Genomic DNA, 10228 nt, shown 5'->3' with positions numbered 1-10228 from the left:
CATCACCCACCAGGTGCCGGCGGGATCGGGGCAGCGTCTGTGGCGGCCTGGGCTGCTCGGGGCGGCGGCAGGGCGGTCGGCTTGAGGGAGGTCGTCCCTCAGCCTGGGGGTCTGCTTGCGCCCATGGAACGGGGGCGAGTTGGCCCTTACCCACTATGTTCGCGGTTTGTAAGTTTAGTAATTCTCTTTATTTGGATAGAGGATTGCTTTCTCTCAGCATTGCAGCAGAGCTCGCGTGGCTGGATGAACTCTGTTCTGCCTCAACATCGGTCCCTTCTGCATTTATGGGGCCTAACCCTCAAGTTTTCCAAAAGTCCTCTCTTGCACCTTTTCTACTTCTACTACCGCGTGTTTTTCTATTTCAGAGTCTCCTGATGCTCATGGACAGCCCCCTGAATCGGGCTGGTCTCCTGCAGGTTTATATCCATACCCAGAAGAATGTTCTAATCGAAGTCAATCCGCAAACCAGAATCCCAAGAACTTTTGATCGATTCTGTGGTCTTATGGGTAAGTGATTCAGCCACAAAAAAATGCAGGAAGGCGGTTAGGGTGGAAGAATTTTGGGAAGAGTCAAAAAGTTGCACCAACCTTAAAAATGTGAAACTGAGAAAAGAGCAGAGAAATGAAAGTGTCTTTTTGCAAGTTCTAGGATGCATAGTCCAACTATATGTTCCTTAACACAGTGGGGAGTGCCTGCATGAGACTGTACTAGCAGCAAAGTAACTTGCTGATCAGTATTTCTTAGGACTGCTTTAGAAGATGCTGGGAACTCTAAAGATAGACTTTTTGTCTACTTCAGCTCTGATCACTAGGTAGAAGATAGGATTCCTCTGGCAAAAGAACAGACAACTTAACTAATTTTCTTCTTTTATCAGTTCAGTTGCTGCATAAGCTCAGCGTTCGAGCAGCTGATGGGCCTCAGAAATTGTTGAAGGTAAACATTCTTTGACTGTTCACAGGTAATGTTGCAACATTCCTCCTTTGCAGCTGGTGATGTAGGAGTGACTTTTTTTTTTTGTACAAACCATGGACTTAGCTATGTGGCAGGGTCTCTTACCTCTATGCCCCTATTAACTTTCTGCAGGTGATTAAAAATCCAGTCAGTGATCATCTCCCTGTGGGCTGTATGAAGATAGGTACCTCTTTTGCAGTTCCAAAGGTGTCAGATCTGCGTGAACTAGTTCCTACAGCGGAGCCAGTTGCCGTTGTTGTGGGAGCTTTTGCCCACGGTTCGGTAAGTGCATGTATCCCTTACTTGGAGTTGTAAAAATCTTTATCAGCATATATTTCAGTCTAGTTCTGAGTATGGGGGTTTTTTTTTCTGCTCTTTTTTGCTTGGTCCCCCCTGTACCGCCCTCCCTCCCCTTCTTTTCCCCCAGGTAGGCTTGTCAAAAAAAGGCCCAGTGCTGCAACACTTGAGACTTTTCTCCCTGCCGAGAGAGGGCACTAGTGAGGGCTAGCAGTTGTCCTGCTGTGTTTTATTGTACCCGTGCTCAACCTTGGAGAAATACTGTGCCTCTCCAACCAATGGAGATAGATGGGACTAAGTGAAAACTTGCAGCTTAATGATTTTTTTTTCCTTCTCTCTTCCTCTAGGTCAATGTTGACTATACAGAAAAGATGGTCTCCATCAGCAACTATCCCCTCTCTGCTGCCCTGACATGTGCTAAAATTACTACTGCCTTTGAGGAAGTTTGGGGAGTAGTATGAGCTTCTGCTGCTACTACTGTCATGGTGGACCTCTATACAGTGACTCTGTGTTCTAGAGAGGCTCTTTTACTTAGGTGTGGACCTGGTGCAACTTTGGGCTCCTGGAAGGGAAAAGGCTTCAATTTTGTCCTTGTAGCTTCTGGAGCAATGAGACTTTAAATGGACTGCCCTACTGACCTTTTTTTCCCTCCTATTAAAGGTCACTTTTGATAAGAGTGCTTGTGTATTTTACTTTCTCATGTTTAATACATGGGCAGGCTTGATCCCTTTATAGCAGGGACTCAGCCCAAATTTGTCATGGAACTGAAATTTTTAGCTGTGCCCTGCTTACCCTGCAGCTGAAGTTACTCAGTCCTGTAGAATCACCTTACTCAGTAGTGTGCAACAGTTCACACTCCCACACCGAGGCACTCAAGAGGAAAGGAGCTGAAGCCGATATGAAAAAGACCAGGAGCAATTTTTATCTTGGATGACAAACGTAGAAAAGTCAGAAGGTGGCTCCAATCTGATACAGTGCCTGCGTTGAGTGTTTTTACAATCATCTGATACCAGCAGAGAGACACGAGTGTCCACTGGAGGGCGGCAGAGAGATAAGGCAACAGACAGAAGGTGGAGGCTCTGGAAGGAGGCTTACTCCATTCCCCTCCTTTGGGGTCTCTGACCCTGTGCTTTCTCTTTCCCCCTCCTCGCGTTGAAAAAAAGTCATACTTCAACACAGCAAACTTGGCAGGTGACGCGTTGATTCCGGAGTGTTAAATCAACTCCTAGAAATGCACAGGTGGTACAATCTGAAAAAGAGAAAAGTGCTAGATTTGTTTCTGTTGTTCTTATGTTTGCCTTTTACCTTGAGATGTAATATTGCTGCCCTACTTCACCTCCTAGTCCAAGTGTGGGATTCTCTCCGCATAGCATGACCGTACCTTTTGGCTGTTATTCTGCTTTTTTTAGTTTTTCTTTTCGTGGCACAATTAATCTGCGAATGTAAGGCAACACCAGTAATAAGGTGAAGACCAACACGTGGCCAAAGAAATAAATAGACCTGTACACCTGTGAAGAGAACAGCAGGGTTAAGGATCAGCAAGCAGCTTTGAGCCAAGAACTTTTCCCATGGAGGGAAAAGGATGCGTTGTCTGTTTGTGGCTACTAAATACCTTCATCCATTTGTCCCAGGTGAAAAGGCAAAATGGCACCAGAGAGTAACCCATAAACATCCAGTGGTTAGCCTGTTGCAGCACGTAGAAGATGGGCTGCAAGGCAGTGATGGAGGTCAAAGTGCTTAGGGGAGGACTGTCCCGAACAAGGTTTATGACCTAATTGAAAGAAAAAACAGAATTCTCAGTTGGATGTCCTATGGCTATATATGCAGGCTCTGGGGCCAAAGTATCTATCCAGCTGTGTAAAATGAATTTTAATAAGCAGTTAGTCTAAAAAAGTAGCTAAGTACCCTGTCCTGCTCAAAGTTTTAATTAAAAGAAAAAGTTTAAATATGGAACGTTGTTCTCTCAGTATTGGGAGATTTAGCAGAGGCATTCAGCTCATGTGCTTGTCCTCCAACCTTTCCAGCTGCCAAGCACTTCAGTTGCCTTCTACACATATGCCAAGTTCTCCGCTTTTCTTCCTGTCAGCTTCTCCAATGAATTTATGGCTTGCCTGTGCAGAAGCCAGCAACCTTCTGAACTCTTGAGAACAGAACCATATCATGTTTGAACACCAATTCCAAAGTGAGCAGCTATTTTTCATATTTAATCCAAGTAAAGCCTTCAGCGTGGCAGTTTCCAGAGTCACGGGGAAAGGCTAACGCAGGCCACCCCATTCTGGTAAGTCAGACAAAGCGCACCTGTCTTTCAACGATGACTATAAGCAACTCCATTTGAAAGCACACCAGGTAGCCAGAGTGCAGCCCGTGCCAAACGGCCAGGAAGAGCAGGGCCAGTGCCTGCGACAGCAGTTTGTTACCCAGGAACTTCAGACGCTTGAAGATGTAGCTAGAGCAGAAAAGAAACAAACTCAAAGTGCTTCTAGTTTATTGTCTGTCCTCCCCTCTCCTTGTCAGAGGTGCAGGGCTCAGGGGACCGTATGCCTTTGCACACCCTGTGGTGACGGAAACAGCAAGACAGCTCCCCTTACCAGGGCACAGTGTACCTCAGCCCTTGTCTTAAAGAAATCCCAGCTAGTGGGGAGAAGTGGTTCATCCGACAACACACACAGAAATGAAGGTATTTTACAATTCAGTTGTGTCCCCCAGCAAGTGCCGAACCAAAACCCGGGGGAGTCATTGCATAGGGAGCATCAAGAGGCATGATGTAGGAACCAGCTGTTAGAGCAGTTCTGCAGCTGTTTGACCAGGCAGGCCAAAGGACTCGCTGTGGTCCCGTTCTAGCCTCTGCCCTCCTGCTGCCACCAACTGCTTGCCTATATTAATGAACTGCCCTTTTAGATTGAATGCAAAGATCTGTCTGACCCAGTAACCTGTTTCAAATGGGACAGCAGCAAAACGTGGAAGAAAGAGCGTAAGAACTGAAAACTGGCAGATTCTTCCTCTAGTGCTCCCTCTCAGCCTAGGATCTTGGTTCTGTTGACAGATGTTACCAGCACATTACAGAAGGGGAATTTTGTCCTGCTCACCGGGCCACCCAAGCATTGGTGTTGATGTTGAAAGAAGCAATGGTCCCTGTGAACAAAGGTGTTGTCTCATACAGCCAGACTTTCATGTTGGCACAGGCATCCCACAAAGGCTTTCCATTCTGGTCCTTCCCATTGTACCCCAGACCAACAAGGATGCAGACACCTTCCTATGGAAAAAGATTCACAATAAAGATGAGAGGAAAACATTGCCCCCTTTTTTTTTTGGAAAGGCAGAGCTGGGGAAGCTCTAACTCACTGTGTTGAGTGGAGAGACACCACTGCAGATGGAACAAATGGATTAAAAACTGCCTGCTTTTTAGTTAGCTAGCCTTTGCTAACTTAAAGCAAGCTAAACTGACCTGCACTGATCTCCAGACATTTGGCTTACTTCCGTTTAGCGCTAAGTCCAAGTAGCTGTAAAGGTGCTATCTTTGTTCATTTGTCTTTTGTTTCTGGAATGACATCTAGACTCACCGTAACAAGCCAGCAGGTTACATATTTGTAGAGTATAATTTTGCCCCAGATCAATATGTAGCCACAACGGAACCAGAAAGGCTTCTCCTGCAGAGATGAGTGAAATAGAATAAAAATTAAAAATGGAGTTGAGTGGCAATAATAAGACAAGATAGACAAGATCTCATCACTGTCTTTCATTTTAATCTGATGTATGTGGTGAGACTGCTACATAGACTGGACTGCCAGGCTATTGGCTTATGCAAATTTACACATCATTCTCCTTCCTTTGGTAATACCTGGCTGCACTGAAATAGGTACTTTGGGAAGACTCTGTGGTTAGCATAATCATTGTGGAATTTACACCCTCATTTATTCATACTGACACAAACACTGATAATCTGTAGGTAGGAATTACTTGTTAAGAGTCTTCCAAGAACCTCAAAGATTCTGGTAAGCCTTGCGAGTTACTCTAGTGAAGGTCCTTGCATGTAATGGTTAAATGGAAGGTCATTAAAAGGTCACAAAATACATAGGTTTCCAAAAACAACAGTAGCATCTAAGATTAATTCTCTATAAAAGTTTTCATTTGGTTCAGTTCAGCTTAACACATTCCTGTTCTGCATCAAATGGAATCCACAGGACAGGCAGTAAAGCCAAATCAGTTGTGGAAAGGCTTATCACTAGTTGCTGACTTATCCTATTCTTAAATTGAGGCAAAACTAAAAATAAAAATCCACTCTTGTAGATCCACTGCCCACCAGAGCAGTAGAATTCTTCCAGACCCCAGAACTGCCAAATGAATACATACCATATAATCATCTGAGATGAGGTATTCATCAGAGATGTACAGGCTTGACAAAGTATAGGTTACTAGAAACAAGAGACCCAAACTCAGGCGCTTGAGAGCAGGCACAAAACTGAGAAAGAAAAATATGAAGGTCAAAGAAAAGCCTCGGAAAGAGACCTTCGAACTCATAATTTTAAAAACAGAAGTGGAGAAGAAGAGGTAGGGGAGATAGCGATAGGGAGTCACCACGTTCCACTGCAGCAGATGCCTTCGTTTGGAAGCTGGGATGCTAACGTTACCAGGTTGGGACCAAGTCTGTACTAAAGATGTCAAATGGTTGTTGACGTTCATGCCCTGGAACAACACTAGGACATTACGCAGAGAGTTATGAGCAACTTTTGAAAGACTGCCTTGTCTTGTAAGTCACTTTTGGTCAAGTACTTCAGTGTCCAGGTGAGAAGGCACTTTGCTGCAGGGAACATGTGGAGGATTCAGCATTCTGGGATCTTAGGAAGGTGAGGAGCTAAGTGGCTTTTTGTTACCTATTGGGTCTCTGTCCTTGAACGTCAGTCATCTCACCCCTTGCCAGTTTCTGATAGTCTGTCATGGAGAACTGAGGCCCCACCATGAAGGCACCATAGAAATAGGAGAATCCTGAGACCTCCAGCAAGGTAGGAACTCCCCGGACAGCAAATCGCCGCTGCTCGGGGGTCAGGAACTCCTGCACCAAAGGGAGTGGCATTAACATCATCCTAGGGGATCTCATACTAGCTCTGGATGTTATGTTCTCAGCCTACCTCCTTAATGGTCTCAGTTCTTGCTCTCCATGTATATGGAACTTTCCCTCCAAATTCCCCAGCCCTCTCTATCCCCACCCCCTCTAAATAGCAACAAGATGCAATGGCTGAGACCAGTTGCACAGACCTCTATTCCCAGATAAGCTCAAAACATGGAAGGGATCTATTGACGTGCATCCCTGCCAGCATAGCAAGCATAGTAAAAGCACTGTACCTGACCTATTCCAGGCCCTGACTGCAATCGCATGTACTCTCCCAAGACCTTATTGTCCTACAATTCCTACTTCTTGATGCAAGAATTTGTTGTCTTTCAATACTTGAAACTTCAGCTTAGTAAATTTCATCTCAACCTTGTTTTCTTGCAGTCAGCAGTGATTCCATGGATGCTAAAGACTGGGTCAGGCCCCAAACAGGAGATGGGGAATGCAAATACTTGAAGTAGGATTAAGACACTGTAGCAAGTGTTCTGCCCTCTCCCACACATTGTGCCATGCAACTCCTCTCACTGTTTCATCTGCTCTAAAAACAGGGCCCTAACAAACGGTAAAGGGTAACCATCCACAAGGATATGGTAAGACTAAACAAAGGAAAGGAAGACGGCAACTGAGATCCAGTGCTGATGGTCTGCAAGTTAAAGGTACTCTACCCACAAGACACAGAGCATTGGAGATCGGGAATCTAAAGCAACAGATTTGGGGGAAGGAGATGGTGGGGAATTTGGAGGGGGGCAGAATAATATTCTGACATGATTGAAACAACTTTTGTCCATCTCTAATCACTACTGTCTCTGTTCCAAATTATTTCTTTCCACTCCAGAATTCAGTGCCCTCAGACACTCACAGATGCTCCCCCCTCTCAGCTATGGCTTTTACCAAACAATGAATGCAGCTTGCTAACTCGCATCCTTTGAACTTGGTTTTCTGACCTCTAGCTCACTGGAATGGCACTGAAGAGCGGAGGAGGAATGAAGGAGAAATGGTGTCTTACTCACCAGATCTTTTCCTCCATCATAGTAATCGATGGCCAGACCTAGAGGTGAGAAACAATTATTTGAAGCCCTGGGATGGGCTGGTTGGGCTGAACAAGCAGTCCCCTCTTCCCTGAGGCACAGCTTGTATAGTGCAAGAGATAGGAAGGAGGTGTCACTCACCAATCAACTTGAGCGTCAAGACACAATGTGGCATTGTCCACTTGATGTCATAATGCTCTGTGGCTGTGAAGTAATATCCAGCCATAAGGTATGTCTGAAAGAAACCATTGTTTGGGTTATTCAAACTAATTCCTCCAGCTGGTTTTGATCTGTCTCCACTTTTCCACCCACAGTTGCTAGTGGGAAGTGCAAAACTGAACAGAGGGCTCCTTTCTACAAACCGATGCAGTAAGAAAGAGAGTTTTACCATCTGAAAGAAGAACGTGGTGAAGACGGCAGTGATTGTGCGACCCATAAGTCTCAGTATGAGGAACTGGATTAGGACACATAGCAGGGAATGAAAGCACTGCATCCCTGTGGAGGGGGGAAAGAGAGAGAGAGAGAGAGGTGAAGTAGAAATCATATTTTCCCATTATAGGTCCTCCCAAACCACAGCACGCCCTGGGCCAGGCAGCTCTCTCTTCCCAAACTCATCTTACCAAAATTGAAGTAAGCAATTGAGAGTCCTGTGAACACATTGTAGAGATGAATGAGGTAGGTCTCCTTCTGGAAGAGGAAATAGCGCTGGAACAAGGCAAAAGGATATCCTGAGTAGAGGAGAAAAAAAAAAAAAAAGATGAGAGTTGTAAATTAGCGTAGACAAGTGTTTGTAATGGTCCAGATTATAGCTTTCTTGAACATGTTATTAGGAATGTGTACTTTATATAGATAGTATCATCAACACAGGTCACAGTATACATTCCTGATATCGTATTTCCATGTCGGGGGATAGATGCCAGATGACTTACTCTTTATATTATACAAAAGAAAATACCTTAGCAGGAACGTTATTATATCAAAGTTGACATTGAAGTACAAGAAATTCCAGGATTACAGTTTCTGGCCTCATTCAATACGTGAGGTGGATAATGCTGAAATACATGAATCAAGACTTTAGTCTCCGATTCATTTCCAAATTCTGTGACAAATACAGTGAATGTGGCAAGAAGCCAGATTAAAAAAAAAAGGGGGGGGAGAGGGGGAATTTTATGGTTAATACCATTACATTGTCCTAAAAAATTCAATCCCTGCTCCCACCTCAATGTGTTCTTACATGATGCTGACCAACTTTAACCCCAGAGTTCCACAAGTGATCTCCAGTAGTACGCTCTTTCTTTCCTAACTTCAGATTTGCATCTGATTTATGAAGTACTGGGCACACAAAGCTGTAACCAAAATTCACAGGGACTACGCATGTAGTAGTTTTGAAAAAAATCAAAGTCAGAAGCATTTCATATGGAGCAGCTAAGATAGGTAGAAGGAGTTTTTTTCTTGCATTTTCTGTGTGTTAGCTCCCAGTCTAATTTAGGAATGCCTCCAGATTATTCATCTGTGGCTCTAGTGAGAAGCAAACATTTGTGAAGCACTCTGGTAGTACGGTGAGAAGTACCATACAGAAACTCATGAGTAAATTAAATTCTGTCACCTAGGTGAGGTTCACGTAGCATGCAATAAACATTGCCACATATTAGACAATAAATATATTACGTTTTAATACATATTGACACAGGAAGCATTGTCCATGAGCATGTGAAGTCTGTTCACGCAATTAGTGTTTCTAAAGGCATGTGCACAATGAGCTGAATTGTGATAGCAGAAGTAACTTTAATTCTGGCATTTCATAACTTAGTGCTTTACTTTGCAAACTTGTGTTCTTTAGCCTGATTAAAAACAAAACAAAAAAATCTCTTCTACCAAAAAAAAAAAAAGGAAATTCATCACATACCACAATACTGGCATCCACACTGCTTATTAGCCTAGCTGAAATCTGTAGCAGTGGATAGATCTCTGCTACTTGCACTAATGGAGTAATAGTAGCAGTAGGTAGTCATGTTTTATATGGAGCAGTAATAAAAGGTGATGAAATACACATTTTGCCAAGAAGCGTTTGATGGATGAAAGGTTTCCAATAAGCAAGGCCAAATCTAGTCACTACTGTAAGAGGAAAGGAGAAACTCTATCATGTTATGTAAAATACACATATTGCAGTCTGTCAGTGTTAACGGGCTGAGGCGTGACTGGAGCCATTTCCAAGGTCCTTTCTGTCCCCCCAGGTCCCTTGGGAGGGAGTCCCAGAGTTTGGGACTTTTGGGCTCCCTTCTAGATCCCAGATGGCGGCACGCTCTACTGAGCCCAGGTATGTACTTGCTGCTTCTTGAAACTGAGCTGCTGCTCCCCATTTCCTCTGCCTCTTGCCACCCCACTTTCGGTCTTCCCTGCCTCCTCGTTCCTGTTCCTTCCTCCTTTCGTGTCCTGCGCCTGTTTCCATGCCACAGGCTGCTTTCTCGGTCTGAGCAGCCGGCCAGCCCCACATACCATAGCCCTTCACCCGCAGAGCCTAGCAACCTCGCTCCTGCACGCTCATCCAGCTTGCTCTTCCCTTCTGCAGCAGCGTCTCCACATTCCCCTACAAAATGCCTTACCCAAACTCTCCCTTTCCCTTCCTGCTCCGACACCAGAATCAGAGGTACATGCCTCTGCCGTCCCCAAACGCCAGCTGAAGAGGAAATAGGGAATCGGCAAAGAGAGTTCATCACACGGGCTCTTTGGAGACACAGGAGTAACTCAAAGAATTAGAGCAATTCACATGATTTAAAAAAAAAAAAGTAAGCAGCATTGTCTATCAGCCTTATACGCAGAAACATATAGACAATGATTCTTTTT

The 10228-nt window shown here is 44.5% G+C and overlaps 2 protein-coding genes across 3 annotated transcripts in view; one reads left to right on the top strand and one right to left on the bottom strand.

Moving 5' to 3' along the window:
- Window position 1: 1 nt before the first annotated feature.
- On the top strand, window positions 2–1924 carry EMG1 (EMG1 N1-specific pseudouridine methyltransferase; the record flags this gene model as incomplete). The annotated part of the gene is made up of 5 exons (XM_009329949.1): window positions 2–13; window positions 366–507; window positions 876–934; window positions 1085–1234; window positions 1597–1924. Coding segments are annotated over 5 exons (477 nt in total), but the record flags the coding sequence as incomplete, so codon positions are not given.
- A 224-nt stretch (window positions 1925–2148) lies between these two features.
- Window positions 2149–10228, bottom strand: part of LPCAT3 (lysophosphatidylcholine acyltransferase 3) — a 9462-nt gene continuing 1382 nt past the window's right edge. For both annotated transcript variants that reach the window (XM_009328751.1, XM_009328758.1), the window contains exons 2-13: window positions 8005–8112; window positions 7773–7879; window positions 7526–7619; window positions 7367–7404; window positions 6121–6299; window positions 5600–5708; window positions 4810–4896; window positions 4336–4502; window positions 3548–3695; window positions 2862–3020; window positions 2631–2757; window positions 2149–2498 (exon numbers count right to left, since the gene is read on the bottom strand). In XM_009328751.1, the coding sequence (XP_009327026.1) occupies window positions 2641–2757; window positions 2862–3020; window positions 3548–3695; window positions 4336–4502; window positions 4810–4896; window positions 5600–5708; window positions 6121–6299; window positions 7367–7404; window positions 7526–7619; window positions 7773–7879; window positions 8005–8112 (1313 nt within the window). In that variant the 3' untranslated portion in view covers window positions 2149–2498; window positions 2631–2640. The remainder of the gene's footprint in view (window positions 2499–2630; window positions 2758–2861; window positions 3021–3547; window positions 3696–4335; window positions 4503–4809; window positions 4897–5599; window positions 5709–6120; window positions 6300–7366; window positions 7405–7525; window positions 7620–7772; window positions 7880–8004; window positions 8113–10228) is intronic.

Source organism: Pygoscelis adeliae, unplaced genomic scaffold, assembly GCF_000699105.1.
Source record: "Pygoscelis adeliae isolate BGI_AS28 unplaced genomic scaffold, ASM69910v1 Scaffold120, whole genome shotgun sequence".
Taxonomy (NCBI): Eukaryota; Metazoa; Chordata; class Aves; order Sphenisciformes; family Spheniscidae; genus Pygoscelis; species Pygoscelis adeliae.
Note: the sequence above shows the minus strand (reverse complement) of the source record. Positions and strands in the feature narration are given on the sequence as shown.